A 16,140-nucleotide genomic window follows, 5' to 3' on the forward strand; every position below is an offset into this window, starting at 1 on the left:
TATGTACACCTTCCAGTGGATTCCCACTGTCATAAGATCAGAACTTCTTGACCCAGCCTCTGCCATTTCTTCATCTTCTTCATCCATGTCTTGTGCTTAACTGGGCCTCAGCCACACTGACCAAGTTTGTTCTTACCAGAGGACTTCCCCTAGCTAGAACTCCTCTACTTTGATAGACTCATGCAAACATACAATCGGTGCCTCAGTGAGTGGTGAGCTCTGTAGAGAGGCCTTTTCTGACCACTTGATTTAAAGAGAAGCCCATTTGTATGCTTTCTCTCTGGGTTCTTTCTCTCCTCTCCTTTCATTGCTAGTACAACGTTACACTGCATTGATTTAGCTCTCAGTGTACGCATGGCTGTGTGTCCGTCCTCACCTTAATGGTGTGTCTGTTCCATCTTTGGAAGAATGGCAAGCACTCTGACCCGTTTGAATGAACATCAAGAGAGTCAGACATTCCACAGTGCAGCCAAAGGTTAAGTTTGGGAGATCAGAAAGAGTTAGCACTCTCTTGGAGTCAGAAAGGTCTGGGTTTTAATCTTTGTTCTGCCCCCTGGCTGGGAGTTTGTTTCTGTCTGAGCCTGTTTCTTCCTCTGCTCTCACACCCTGTGAGGATGTTATGTGTTTAGAGGACCTGACACATGGCGATCGCTTAGTAAACGTCAGTGCCTTCTCTTACATCTTCTGCTTGGCACACATGCTCAGGAGGGATGTAGAAACACCACTAATCTTCTGATGAGACCTTGGACCACCCCTTTCCACAGGTCCTGATTACAGAAACATCTCAATGTATTGCTGTTCCCATTTCAGCTAAGCAGCACTTGAAGTGTTTGACTTAATAGCCACCACTTTAGTATATTGCTGTGGCCTCCTTTGCCACTGTTTACTCTGCATTTGTAAAGTCTTTCAGATTTTATTGTGTTTTGTTTGGTGGTGAATGATGGTCCTCCTTTGGCTAGCTGAATAGCAATTGCCATTATTTCTTACCCAAATTAAGAAAGGAAAGGAAAGGAATAAAAATTTAGTTCTGGAACCTAGAATGTCAGAAATATTTTTGAAGTCCAGGTTTAAAGTAGTTTTAGGTGGTCTGTAGTCTAAATGATTTTCACACTTAAAATGAGTGATGCAGCATGCATTTTGCTATTAATATTTAAAATTTGAATTAAGTTGGCTTCCCTGACGTAGACCATGGCACTCTGGACATGACACAGGCCTTACTGCCGTCTGCAGAGCACATTGAGAAGTTAGGTGTGAGTACTGCCATTTCCAGTGGTACCTGACAGCACAGGGAGGGGAGGCTGCAGGACATCAGCCTCACAGGCTTTCTTGAAGTGAAGGAGGAAGGAGAAACTGAGTGGAAAAGGCCAGAAAAATAACAGAGAGCGCCTCTGCTTGTTGACTCTCTGTGACTTTATGACCTCCTCTATACCTGAGGAGCCCTTCTTCTAAGAGGCAGCCAGAGCCCTTAGACCAACCCTTGTCTGGAGCACTTTCTCTCAGTTCTCTAGCTCTGTTTCCCTTCTGCTTCACCATTTTGTTTTCTTTCTTTATTTTGTTAGTGATTTAAAGTTTATTTGGGTGGCTGGACAGTTGGCTCAGAAGTTAAGAGCGCACATGCTGCTCTTAGAGAAGACCCAGGTTTGGTTCCCAACACCCACATGACAGTTCAAAATTGCCTGCAACTACAGTTCGACAGGATCTGACATGTTCTGGCCTCTGCAGGGATTGAAGGCACTTGCTGCACAGATATAGACTAAAAATACACACACACACACACACACACACACACACACACACACACACACACACACAATAAAAATAAATGAATCGTAAACCCTTTTCTAACCTCTTCAATGAATTGCTTTCTATTTGCTTGCATATGAATTTTCTAATTTCTTAGGTTGTCATTTTTATGTGTATTCATATGTATGTGTGTGTGGTGTGTGGTATGTGGTGCATGTATGTGTACAGGTGTGTGTGCCTGTATGCACACGTGTGGAGAACAGAGTAAATCTGCCTTACTGCTCAGAGACAAAGGCTTCTCACTGAACTGGAAGCTCACCTCTTCAGTTAGTGTGTGGCAATGCGCTCTCAGTGTGCATGTGTTTCTCCAGTGCTTGTACTGCAGGCTCATACATCCATACCTGGGTATTTACATTGGTACAGGAACAAGCTGTCATGTGTACTAAGCCATTTTGCTTGCCCCATACCCTTACTCTCCTAGGGTAAGAATGCTGAAGTTGCCTTAGTTTGGCAACTTGGCCTTCACATTGTAGCTGCTCATCTCTCTGCAGCCCGTGTGTAAGCAGGCCTGACCTTTTCTCTGTATGTTGTGACACGTGCCACCCTTCCTGTGTCTGCCGTCTACTTCCCAGCCTTACTTTCTTCTTCCCCACATATAGGCATGGCTGCAACATTGCATTCCCCCTGTTTCTCCCTTTGCCTTATAGATTAATACTCATATACATACCCTTTTCTATCATCCATTAATATCCTTGCTGTAGCCCTTGTGCCAGTATAGTGACCAGCACACAAAGGAGTCATCCAGCATGTGCCATACCAGCACTGTCCTGGGTGTTCTCCCGAGCCATAGACTTGTGTCTACAGGAGCAGGAAGCCAGTGAAGGTAGTCCTGGCAGCTGGGCACACTGTGGTGGGCAGTGTAGCCTGGGCTTTCCCCCTTCTCTGAATGGAAGCTAGGACATTCATACCATAACTTCCAGCCCAGAGATCTCAGCTGTGTCACTATTCTACCCTATCATGATGGCTGGCTCACCTTGGAAAGAAGCCAGGGCAGTAGAGAAGCACAGAGTGCTTGAGGCGGGATTCACTGTGTCTACAGGAACTGCCCACACAGCTGCAGCTACTGTCAGAGATGGGCACATGGCAAGGGGCATTGCAGAGCAATCTGCTGTCAGGAGGCTCCCTCTCTTACTACTCATTGCTCCTTTAGTCTTCATGTTCTGTGGAAGAAGATTTACATCCCTGTCACATAGCGTGTGGAGCCATTGCATTTCTTTGTTTACTTATTCATTTATTTAGTTGAATTCATTTTACTTTTCGTGCTGAAAATGGGCGGAACTGAGAGCTTTGCACATGCTAAGGAAATGCTCTCTTGAGCAACACTACCAACCCGTGAAGCCATTTCTACATGACTTTGTTCCAGGTTGCTTGCTATTGCTATTAAAAAAAGACCATGTCCAAAAGCAACTTGGGAAGGTTGGCTTATACTTATAGTTATTCCATCATCAGAGAAAGCCAAAGAAGGAAATGAAGCAGAAACCATGGAGTCATGCTGCTTCCTCACTTGTGCAAACTGCTTTCTTATACACCAGGATGACCTAACCCGGGATGGCACTGCTCACAGTGGACTGGGTTACCACATACCAGTCAATCAAGAAAATGTCCCTCAGGTTTTAACAATCTAAAGGAACATATTCTCATTTGAGAGTGCGTCTTCACAGATGACCCTAGGTTGTCTTAATTTGACAAACAAACAGAACAAATACAGCCTAGCACAGCTTGTAACGCGGTGTAGTGTGCCCTATCTGCATGCTTGTTATTGAAGCATCTCTTCATTAGCATCTGTTATTCAGTACCTGTTATACAGCAAAATGGATCAGATCACCCATGGACCAGCAAGGTTGGCACAGTTCATTCAAAGACATACTTGTATACTGAACATACAAATGGAGCCAGTTTTGTGAGGTGGGGGACCCTATAATTGCCATGGGCACCCTGTTATCTCCTTTGCTCCTTCCTAAACCAATGCCAGTTCATATATCCATATGGTCCACTTAACTGTCTGTGTATCAGTCTGACATTACCCATGAACTCAACAGGATATTAGTGAGATTGCATGAGGTTAAGTATGTCATGGTTCCTGGTGTTTTTGGGAACCATTGTATTTAATGCAGACAGGATTGGTGGCAGAAAACTTGGAGGGCTGGGTCAGCGACAAGGCTGCAGCAGGAGGCTGATTCTCCTACTGTCTTCCTTTGGAGAAACAGGCCGGATCTGCTGAAAGCACTTGGTGCCCTGCTTTTGGAACGGATATGCTTGGCAGAACAGGGAAGTCCTGGAGATCACTCTGATAGTAAAGCTGAGAAGGCACTTGAGCAAGTAGCTGTTCAGTTGAGAGATGAACTTGGCCATTCCTGCCTAGCCAACTCATTCTCCAAGTCACACAGTGAGCTCAAGTCACCGTGGGGGACCTGGCTAGTAAAGACAGGTGATGAAGCCAAGGTGGAGCTGAAGAGTGTCTCAGTGCAGACCATGACCATAGAGGACACCACCCGTGGATTCAAACCTGAGAGGAAGAGAGAAGCTTGGACAGGGAAACCAGAAGAGGCCGTTTTCAGCACTGAGCTTGACTCAGAGGCGTTGGGTGAGATGCCAGGGCTACAGGCCACTCACTTCTCATTCCCCAGTGCCATCGACAAGGTAAGCTTTTCTATATGTTAGATATGTCATTGCATTGTCTGTTCTGTCAAGACCAAGTCTGTCTGGAGACTCCCTCTGCCTGTTTTGTCCCCAGCCTTCATCTCCATGCCTCTCCTCCTTTCTGCCCTCCTCTTCCTCCACTCCCACTTTCTACCCTGACCCCAGCCCTATCTCATTTACCAGGATACTTTGGTATTTTCACAAGGAAAAGCACACATGGAGTTCAGTTTGTTCATCTGTCTACAGTTTTCTCTTTGGTTTTATGAACTACGATGTTTCCCCCATGGTGGCTGCTTAAGACTCCATTGGACCAAAGTTTATACAGTTCTTATCCATTGAAGAGCATTTCCTGTTTCAGGTTGCAGTAAAATTGTAACAACCTGACTTTAGATGAGGATGAGAGCCTGGCTTCTGTTTTAGGAGGACTTGGTGTGGAAGAGGCAGGATTCTGAGATCTTTAGTTCTATTGGATCCCAGATTCTGAGTAAGTCAATATTCACCAGACTAAAGTAAAGAGCCAAGGCTGGGGCACCCACCGTGTCTGCCTGCAAAGACCACTCCTGGTCCCTGCCTAACTGCTCTCCAGCCACAGTAGCCCAAAATGGAGAGGTTTGGTTTTGCTGAGTGAATGTCTGTGTGCTGGTTTTCTCTCTAAACTTCTCTGTAACCTGTAAGCACAGTCACACAGAATCGGACTTTCTCAGTAGTGTCTTGTTGGACCTGTTTCCCATCCTTTGAGAGAAGGGATTGGAATTGAGAATCCCTGTAGCAGAGATGTGCTCTGGTAGAGAAGCAAAGAAGTCATGATTCTGATAACTTCACTGGAGGCTGTCGGATGCTTGGTTCTGATGGCTGTTTTGTAGCAGAGAAATAACTGTACACACTGCTTCATAGCATCAGAATGGAGAATTAAGTTTATTTTCTGACCACTAAATTACTGCTTTTGTGCCTTCCAAACAGAATTAGATATATCATTAGCAAAATTGCTTTTGATTGTTTTAAATTATACACCAAAACTGTAATTTCTAGAAAAGGGTTTTCTAAAGATATCAGTAGAGACTAAAACAAAATATACATATATGCTGCCATTATATTAATGGTACTCAAAATGCAAATTTGTGCAATTTGGCTAGAATAGAACTGCTCTTCTGTGCCCCAGCTCCTTCACTTGGTACCTGTGTATTGGGAAAACTGGGGAGGCTTATTTTTTGTCTTTGTTTTTATGTTTGTTTCTTCTATTGTGTGGGAGAATCCATCCTGTGTTCAGGAAATTGGATAATTGAATGGACTTAATTTTTCTAAATATATTCATTTTATTTTTTAAATAAAAATTATCTTTGCCATGTTTTTAAATGAGAGATTTTCTGTTCTATGTATGAAGGACTTGCCGAGTTTCCTCTATCATCTTACTTAATTTGTTCAACAAATATATGCAGGTATTATAATCATTGTACGTAGGAAGAAACATGGTGCCACAAGGCTTAGAGAACTGTCCTGAGTTGGTGAGTCATGGTGAGAGGATAGTTGCTTGCTTGGTTTCAGGAAAAGGTGGACATTTGCTTCCTTTGTAGGTTTTGTAGTAGCAGAATTGGTAATCCAATTCTTAAGCTAAAACTCTGATATCCATTGCAGAATAAGGGTAAGTCACAGAGCAGATAGCCTGCTGGTTATGTGATTATGGAGACTTTATACTTGGCTTGCTTTAGACCTGGCCTTAGTACCTTGAATGGGATCAGTGCAAACCAGACTCCTAGGCTATTTGGAGGCATAGTGAGGTAAGAATGCAAGCTCCTAGAGCAGTAGGATATGTGGCAGGAGCTCAGAACATGTGAGATCTGTTCCTAAGAAAGGGCTTCCAGTATGCATCATTAATATGATGGAAGTGGGGACTTCTCCAGTCCATACGGCAGCGTTTTGTGCGGTGTTATTTCAGAACTTGTGTTAGGCTGACTGACGGCAGTCTTCCAGCTTCAAATAGTCTTTGGCATTTGTGCACTTCAGATCTCTTCTCTGCTGCCATATGACACAGATTTGTATCCAAGAATAAAGGTTGGTGGAGACCCAGAACCAGAAAATTGTTGATTACTTCCCAATCTTCTGCTGAGGCACCCGCCTCCCGCAGAATGGTTCCCCTCACTTTCTTCAGACTGCCCTTGCCCTTGAAGATTTTCTTTCCTCTTCCTTGGAACTTCAGAACAGAACACATCTTGCTTTTCCTAACAGCCTTGGAATCTGAAGAGCTGGTTTGACCCTTGAACCTTCTTACTATGTGATAACGGAATAGCTAGCTGTTTAACATCTTGGTTCTTTGAGAACAAACATAATCCCCCTAAGGAATACCCATTCTCCTTAACAGCCAAACCCATTTCCTACCTACCCATGTAAAGTTCTAAGCAGCTACTAATCTACGTATTGGTTCTGGACATTTTCTATAAATGGACTCTTATGACATGTGACTAGACTTGCCACTTCACTTAATGCTTTCAGAGTTCATTCATGTTGTAGCAGCATGAGATAGTTCTTTCTCTTTATCAACACATGGCATGCTAGGGTAGGTAGGGCTATTGGACATTATATTTTGGATATTATGCATTTTATTGCTACTCACAGATGTTTGTGTGGACAGTGTTTTTACTTCTCTTGAGTAAAAACAGGAGTAAAGATGATGGGCCACGTGGTTACTCACTGTCAGCCATTTTGAGGAGCTTCAGACTTACTGCCTCTACCATTTACCTTTCCTCCCAGCAATGTAAGAGGCTGCCAATTTCTCTGCCTCCCACCTATATTTGGCGCCATAATGCCGTAGCTGCCCTAGTGAGGATGAAGAGGCAAAGATGTGTTCTGATGAGATTCAGTCTGAGGGATGGTGATGCTAAATATCCTCCCTTATAATTGTTAGTTCTGTGCTTTCTACACCAGAAATGTGTGTGCCTGGTCTGTTTCCTATTTTTTAATTGAACCATTATATTTTATTATTATTGAATTGTAATACATTATATTCTAGGTTTGAATTCCACTCCTCATTTTTTGAGTATGTTTAAAATTCACCACTTGAAAGATACCTTCATCTGGCTTCTAGATGTCTACTCTATACATTGGTTGAAACCTATTATACAGTATGATAAGATATGCAGAGGCCCAAACCGTGGGCCTTGCATTCAAGTGTGGAGGACAATCAGCAAATATAGATTTTTCTCAGGCATTATAGTAATACTGATGTCCTCTGGGGAAAATGGCATGGGACATTGAGTATATAACAGGGACCCTTGGCTTCCATTTGGTCCAAGTCAAGGGCTTGCTCTCAGAAGGATCCGCATTTGAACTATCTTGGTGAGTGGCATAGTAGAAAAGTGGTGGAGGTAAGTAAGAATGAGTGTTCTAGACAGAGCTTATGATAAAGCCCCTAAGCATAAAAGCATGGCATTTTATGGAATGTATAGAAGACTAGTCTGACCAGAGAATAAGCTAAAGTTGGTACAGGCATTAACTGATATACTTGGTAGGCTATGGTGTGGACATTGTCCTTCGGCTTACAGTAGCCAGGAAGCAGATACAGTTTTTAGCAACAAGGGACAGTCAGTTTGCTTTTTGCTGCAGCATTGAGTGGATTAGAGAGACTCAGAGTAAATACTATACTGCCTATGAGGCTGCGCAGGTGAGGGCTAGGTGTCTGCATTGGGGTGGGTACCAGAAGAAGATGAGGAGAGTTGGAAGAACTGAGAGGCACCCTACTAGGACTTGTACTTACTGCTGCTTGGTGAGTAATGAAATGGAGTGAGGAACATAAGGGGAGTTTCAAAGACTCTTGGCTTTCTGTGAGAAAGGCACAGTGAGAGATGGATGGGAACCTGCATGCTGGGATGTGGCATGATGGACTCAAGGGCTCAATAGCCCATAAAGCTTTCATTTAGGCCAGCAAGCTGGAATCTCTGAGGTAGCAGCACAGTCAGTATCTGCTTAAGGAAGGAACAAGCAAGAATGTAAAACAGATGGGTCCACACTAGGAATGGTGGGAAATGAGGAAACAGATAAAAACAAAAACAAAAACATTTCCTAGAAGAGTGTGTTAAAGATGGAATGGCCATATTTAGAATGTTTGCATTATCCAATGAAACCATAAGCCAGGGCCCCAGAGAGTGTCAAGGAAGACCCTTGACTGTCAGTTTGTGTGTGTGTGTGTGTGTGTGTGTGTGTGTGTGTGTGTGTGTGTGTGTGTGCGCGCGCGCGCGCGCGTGTGTGTTTTCCAGGGTGGAGGGGGATGTTCCAAAGGGCCCCAGAGAGTGTCAAGGAAGACCTTTGACTGTCTGTGTGTGTGTGTCTATGTGTTCCAGGGTGGAAGGAGATGTTCCAAAATCTATATCCTTTCTTAGGGATAGGCATAGATTCTATTTATCAGACTAGAGGTATGGGTGAATAGTTTGAAACCTATTTTAATAACACAAAAGAACATGAAGCAAAAGAAAGTTTGTTTTAAGCATACTCAGTGCTGTACATATCTGTCTCCAGGATGACCAGAAGACAGGCCTGCTGATCCAATTAAAAACACCTGAGTTATTGGAAAATTTGTATAATCTTCCTGCCTCCCAAGAGGTGGTGGCTCAACTCCAGGGCCACGTTCTAGAGCTGCAGAAAGAGCTGAAAGAGTGTAAGATCCGCAACAAGCAACTCCTTGATAAGCTAATTCTGGCAGAGGCAATGATGGAGGGGATGGCAGTGCCCAACTCTGCTCCGGTAAACGGTAAGCATCAAGAAAACGTGTTCTCTGTGAGTTGGGTGAGCAGCCGACAAGGCTGCCTAAATGCTATTACTGTTGTTCAGAATTGCAGTAAGTTTGTATATAAATTCCGTGAACTGCAGTGATTAATCTTAACAACTGAAAAATGCACAGTGGAAGAATATAAGAAGGGAAACAAATCAGTTGATTTCTGTTTATCCTGGAGTCTGGACTAGTGTGTAAGAATTGTCATGTTCTCAGGTTCTGGAGGATGGGTCTCTGCTGCATTCCTTTGACATCGTGTATGGGTGCCTAGGGTAGTGTTGTTGTTGCTATTGTTTTGTTGTTTTAGAACTTTTTTTAAAGTTTATTCTTCTTTCATATATTACATCCCAAACAGTGTCGGTACCTTCCTTCCCTCCCAGTCTCTCCTGATTCTTCCACCACGTTTATTTCTCCTGTTTCAGAAAAGGGCAGATCTCCCATGGATATAGGTGCTTCTGTTTTAATCTGGGGGGCTTTTTTGGGCCTAGTTCCCAAGCTTATGAGAGCCTTAGCAGGTGGCAATATAGTTTGTAAGTGATGGTCCTTTTTGCAGAGTTCTCTGGCTAACCTGAGGCTGATCTCAAATGCTGCTGACTCTCTCTATTCTGTACAAGTAACCTACTTTCCTACTCATGGCTCTTCTGAGACCTGTAGAGAATCCAGACATTTAAACAAAACATCTCAGGTGGTATCTCCTAGTCCAGGACAGTAGTACTTCAAAATTGCAGACCACCAACCTTCTGAGAATCTGGCGAGTGTAGAGAACCTCGTGTCAGCATGTCAGCACAAAGTAGCATTTATATCTATCTCAAAGGTTCATGATCCTACAAGTGTCCCTATGTTAACACTTGATTTTGATCTCCCACTATAAGCAAATAATAGGCATATGAGCAACTTTTATTCATAATGAGAAGGTTTATTAAACCCTGTGTGCCAAGGTCTGTTTTAGGCTCTCTGGTGATAGGAGCATCCCAGATAAGCTTCCTTTGTACTGTGTTGGAAGGATGAAGTTGCCTTGTAAGAGGGTAGGAAAGTCCCCAGGAGAGGCTGGCTTGGGGGATGTTTGATTTCTGGTTAAGAGTTTGTTGTACATCTTAGTAGAGACTTTATGAAGGCAGCTGGGGACATGTGAGCTTGGTGTCTAGAAGAGGCAGATAAGCTTGAAAAGAAACCAGGGAACAGCCATGTATACCAGTATTTGATATTGTGCAGCTCAAAGCCATAGTTATGAGATTTAGGAGTTCTAGAGGTTAGAAGTTGAACTGAGGAGGAACAGCCAGTGAGGTGGGACACAAAGTACAGGTGACCTCTCAACTCAGAAGCTGAGTTACATCGATAGTCAGATATTGATGGTAAGGTGAGGCTTGAGGATCTGTCTTGGTATTTACTGAGGCCTTTAAGAAGAAAAGCTTTTGTGGGATTCCCATGGTTTCCACAGAGAGACCATGAAGATGAGAAAGTGGAGACAGCATCGATAGACACCTAAGGAATGGCACTGTTGGAATATATGAAGAGGTAGGGCCACCAGGTTCCATGTTGCCAATGAATCTATAGAAACCAAGTAAAGCGGGGACTGGGATGACTGAGAGAAGGAAGGTTGATCAATCAGTAGGCAGTCTGCTGCAGGAGCTGCACAGTTGGGCTATCTGGAGGAAAAGGGGAACGCACATGGTAGCAAGGAGCAATAGACCCCCTAGGCTTAGAATACATCCATCTAGGCATTTAGTTACTCTGTTGGTACACATTATCTGACTACCTGCTATGTCTCCAGCTAGCTCAGGGACTAGGAGTACCTTCTCAGAGCTCCCTGTCTCATATACGGCGGGGCACATAATTAAAGAACTGTTGGTGGGGTGTGACATAAGACGGGAAAGCACTATGACATAGGTGACTCGGCCCAGCAGAGGGACAGACATTTGTCTAGGACTTGCCATCTGCTCGTACACTTGCTGAGACTCTGGAGTGCATCATCCAGGTATTACTCTGGCCGTCACCCAGGAGCCTCTGGGCTTCTCTCTTTTTGCAGAAGTGGGCCTGGGTTGATGGAATTCATTTTATCACTCAGTTTTTTTGAGAACTTGGACTTAAACCATTTCAGACAAGCTGCACTATATTTATGCCTTTATGTCCTGTTATGGCAGCTCGATAGATTAATTTTATCTTATAAATTGCAGTTTGCCTCCCCTGTGTTTTTATTCTCCCGGTTGTATCTTTGTGTTCTTCTCTGTAGCTTGGCTAAATTTCAATCTACAGTTTTATTTTTCTTTCTCTTTGCCAGTGCCTGCAGCCCAGGCTGTTGTGAGAACAGCCTTCCAGGACAAGCCAGGCGAGCAAGAAGGACCTGAAACCACACATTCTGCCGGAAGAGACAAGGAAGTGGACAGTGACCAATATACAAGCTTTGAGATTGGTTAGTATTCAACTGCCTATTACTGAGTACTAGACATTGTTCAGGACTGTTTTCTATCAGTGTCCTTGCTAGGCCCTAAAAGGCCCTTTTGTGGGCCTTAATGATCATTCTCATATAACACCTAGGACTGGTGAGTTTAGTTTGAAAATGACTGACATAGGGTCACACAGCTGGTAAAGAACCAGAAGAGTCAGGGAACAACATAACGTCTTTGGGACTTACCGATCTATCATTAGACTGTTCTTCAAGGTAGAGTGTGGGTTTAGGTTGTTTGGTATAACACAGTCATCTCTCAGCATCTCACACATTGTAGACAGGATTGTAGCAGTCTAGTAGGACCCAGCTTAGTGTTAGCTGATGTTGAATTTGTCTCCATCCATCCAGGAGGAGTAGATCAGAGGAAAGTCTGCTGCTGAGACCAAGATTGTGAGCTTTCCCAATAGTCAGTGGGGATGATACAGAGATGAGCAGGACCTCAGGCAAATTGTATCACCTCCCTTTAATTATGAAGTATTAAAAGCACACAGATATACACAAAGGACAGTGCACCAACTATCCACATTCCTGTTTATTCAAGATGAGCAAATGCTTATGCTTATTCTCATTTCCTTAGATGTTTTAGCCTTTCATTAAAAACAAAATCTCTATTGTTTTGGATTGTATTCACTTTGTAAAAAGTTGTGTTCATTGGAAATTCTAAATCTGTGACAGGATGGCCAGGGAATAATCAGCCTCTGGGAAAAGACTGAGCTGTGGCCACAGGACCTCTGCTGTGTGTTCTCCCCAGCCTGGAAGATTGCATGGCCTTGTGCTTCTTTGGAGTGTTCTGGGCTTTCAGACAAAGGCTGCTTTACCAGGCAACAAAGTAGTGGTTAGTTCAACTGTGGGTTATGGTTTTGCATGTGAAATGCCTCTCACAGGTTCATGTGTTTGAACATTTGGTCCCTAGTGGTGGTGCTGTTTTAGAGGCCATGGAACCTGGTCCTTGTTCGTGGCTAATGAATAGTGGAGGTCTCTGGATGCTTCCTTCTCTCAGTAACCACTTGTCACTGAACTGTATTTATCTTTCTGAGTATGCATCCAGTGTAATACACATGTGGCGGCTTCTGCTTGAATTCTCCCTTCCTGCCTCACGGAAGCTCATTCTGAGGTCTCCAGCCTTGTTGTATCTTTTGTGGGTATACCTTTTGAATATCCTAGGACGTGAGCACTGGTGTTGACTTAATTTCATCAGTGACTGCCTGGCCGAGGGCTGCATGCCATGGGTAACATCTTAGCTTTGGCTCCATTTCCAAGAACACCTCAGTAAGTGCTTGGGTAGTGAATGGAAGGCATGAGTTACACAGGTCCCATCGACCTTACTCTTGAGGTTTCAGAGCTGTCTCTACGCAAGCTTTTGACACAGGAGACCCTAATCACAGGAGAGGTTTGGCAGAGAGCATCATTTGCAGTGTTTGTTTTTTTACTTTGGACAAATCCTCCATTTCTTAAAGCCTTCAGTGACACAGACAACTCAGGCGAGGTGCTGGGCACATAGGCTGCTTTTGGTACATGCATGGTCTTCAGTCCAAGGCCTGCCAGGCTGCAAGTTCAGACATGTACATACACACACATGTACACGTACACATATACATATACTCCTTTCCCACGGCATTCATACAGTTTTAACCGAACACCACAACATTCATACAGTTTTAGCGAAACAGTGGAAGTAGTTTCTTCAGACCTTCCTCTTGGACTGCTGAGGAGAGAATAGCAAAGTCACATTGCTTTACTAGTGCAGGCCACAGGACTTGCTATATGTTGGCCTTGGAGCTAAGAAGTCAAATCCCTGCCTCTGCTGAATCACAAACTATGGTAGACTGTCGACTTTTGAGGGTACTTCTTTTTAGGACAGCTGTGGTGTTGGTGTTGGTGTTGTTGATGTTGTTTTCCTTTTACTGAAAATGGATTTTTTTTCTCTCACATAATGTATCCTGATTATGGTTTCCCCTGGCTCTGCTATACCCTGTACCTCCTCACCTGCACACCTATCAATATCTCCTTTCTGTTTCTAATTTGAAAATAAACAGGCTTCCAATGGATAATAATACAGTAACATCATATTGATAACAATATATCATAAGGTAAGACAGAAACTATCACATTGGAGTTGGACAAGACAAACCAACAGAAGGAAAATATCCCAAGAGAAGGCACAGAAACAGACTGTTGATTTGCACTTTCAGGAATCCCATAACATCGCTACCCTGAACGCCATAATATATACTTGAAGGACCTGGGTCCTGCAACTATATAGTCCTATAACTACTGTTTCAGTCTCTGTGAGTTCATGAGAACTTTAATTACGTTGAAAGGACCAAAGGACCTTATTTTCATGGCGTCCTCCATCCTCTTTGGCTCTTACACTCTTTCCTTCTCCTTGTCTGAAGATTTCTATGAACTCTGCAGGAAAGAATTTGATGGAGACATCCCATTTAAGGCTGTGTGTTCTAAGGTCTTTCATTCTTTGCATTATGTCTGGCTGTGGGTCTCCTCTGCTGCAGGATGATATTTTTCTGCTGATGGCTGGGCAAGGCACTGATCTGAGTATAACAGAATGTCATTAGATGTCATTTTATTACTAGGGGTTTTTTTGTTTTTGTTTTTTGTTTTTTGTTTTTTTGTTTTTTGTTTTTTTTTTTTTTTAGAATAATAGTATATGTGTTTACTCTATGTCCCTGGGCTATCTAATCTCTGGTTGCCGGTCACTTAAACTGTGTCGGGTATAGGTTCCATCACATGGAGTCATCCTTAAGTCAAATCAGATATTGATTGGTTATTCCCCAAATTTTTGTGTCACAGTTGCCCTAGAAATTCTTGCAGGCAGAACACCATTGCAGAGTAAAGGTTTTGTGTCTGACTTGGTGTTTACATTTCACTTTTGGTAGCATGTAGAATACTGTCCTATACCTATAAAGACACTAGAACCTAGGACATAGGAATGAGGACAGTTCATACCAGCTGGACTTCTCCATGCTTTCTTCAGTAATAGAGCCTTGCTGTCAGTTTGTGAGAGTAACCGTTCGTGTTGGCAATAGCTTGGGTTGTTTGGAGATTCCTATGGGACCCTTTTGGTCAACAATTCAATTAAGTATAGCCCATTCCCAGTACTGAAAGCTCCATTTGGTGACAAGACGAACAACTGGGACTCTGTCTCCCCTATTTGGCATGTCATTTAGATCACTTTCATATATGTATATATTTAGGAAGCTTCTACTTATATTATGTTTCCATACTACCTTGAGGGTTTGTTATGCTTGTTGCTTTGTTCGGAGCAGAGTTTTATGTGGAGATGTAAGTTCCCCACTCCCCCTAGAACTCTCCGTGCTGAATATCCAAATATTAGGGCCAATCACAGTCAGTCTCAAAGTGACATTTAGGTAGGAGTTGTATTTTTCTTTGCTTTATGATTATTTAACAAAATGCATCAAGATCAGTCTTTAGTTCTTTGAGGAAAGAAAGATTTCTTCTTTCTTCTTGCTATCAAATGCAGGCCATGGAATGAGACTTCTGTGTTCACAGGGCTGTTCCATCCTTTGATGTTGCAGCATGACATTGTAGTCTAGATGTGGTAAGCTGTATCCTTAGCTTTCCGGGGTATGCGTAACTTATAGGGCTTGGTATATATTTCCTCTTCTTGAAGGATGACTCTGTAGAAGAAAATCTTGCTGAGTGATTAGTTGTTTTGTCTTTCTACTTCTTAACCCAATTTGAGCCATAGTAGTTATTACGTTCATTTTCCATCACCCATCTTGTGCCAGATACTAAAGAAACATATGAACAGCATGGTTTCTAGTTAATGACATATTGTACACTGTAGAAATGCTTTATTGGGAATACTTCTATTAAGACAAGTACCCACTGTTGCCCAAAAATCAAATGATGATGTTGACATTGTTAACAGAGATAAGAGTGGCCTTGTAACTGTGAGGAAGAAATGGTAGAACCTGTGACTCTACACACTGTCTTTCTGAAAGCCATCCTAGATCATCTAGTCTAGCTCATATTGTTGTCTTTAAAACCTTTTCCTGAGCCAGCCTTTGCTTTGATGCCTTCCATGATGACATCTTCCATCATTGACGAATTGGTTCTAGAGAAGTAAAAAGCATTTCTGTTCTCTTGGTTGATTTACCTCTGAGTGTATTATTTAGGGTACTCTTTTTCTGATATTGTTTAATATAATCCCAACAAACAACTACTGCTGTTTCTTCTCCTGAGTGTGTTTTTGCTACTTTGCAAGTAAAATTCTGGAGGGTCAGAGTGGCCCATTAATTTGCTAAAGTAGGGTTATTTAAAACAAAGTAGCAGAGCCAGTGTTAGAGAATAGGTCTTTTGATTTTAAGGAAGAGATTTTTCAGGCCTAGATAGATGTCTCAGTGGATAAGAACACCCACTTACAAAGGAAACTCTTTCCTGACCTGCATGCGTACCTCCAGGCATATGATACATAGACAAGCAGGCACATAATTGTACACAGAGAAGTGCA

At 42.9% G+C, this 16,140-nt stretch overlaps 1 protein-coding gene across 1 annotated transcript in view; it reads left to right on the forward strand.

Annotated features, from left to right (window-relative positions):
- Cdk5rap2 (CDK5 regulatory subunit associated protein 2) overlaps positions 1-16,140 on the forward strand; it is a 171,848-nt gene that overhangs the window by 112,434 nt on the left and 43,274 nt on the right. The window contains exons 21-23 of the mRNA XM_032902842.1: positions 4,011-4,443; positions 8,950-9,181; positions 11,481-11,612. Of these exons, the coding sequence (XP_032758733.1) occupies positions 4,011-4,443; positions 8,950-9,181; positions 11,481-11,612 (797 nt within the window). The remainder of the gene's footprint in view (positions 1-4,010; positions 4,444-8,949; positions 9,182-11,480; positions 11,613-16,140) is intronic.

Source organism: Rattus rattus, chromosome 1 (assembly GCF_011064425.1).
Source record: "Rattus rattus isolate New Zealand chromosome 1, Rrattus_CSIRO_v1, whole genome shotgun sequence".
In the NCBI taxonomy this organism is placed as follows: Eukaryota; Metazoa; Chordata; class Mammalia; order Rodentia; family Muridae; genus Rattus; species Rattus rattus.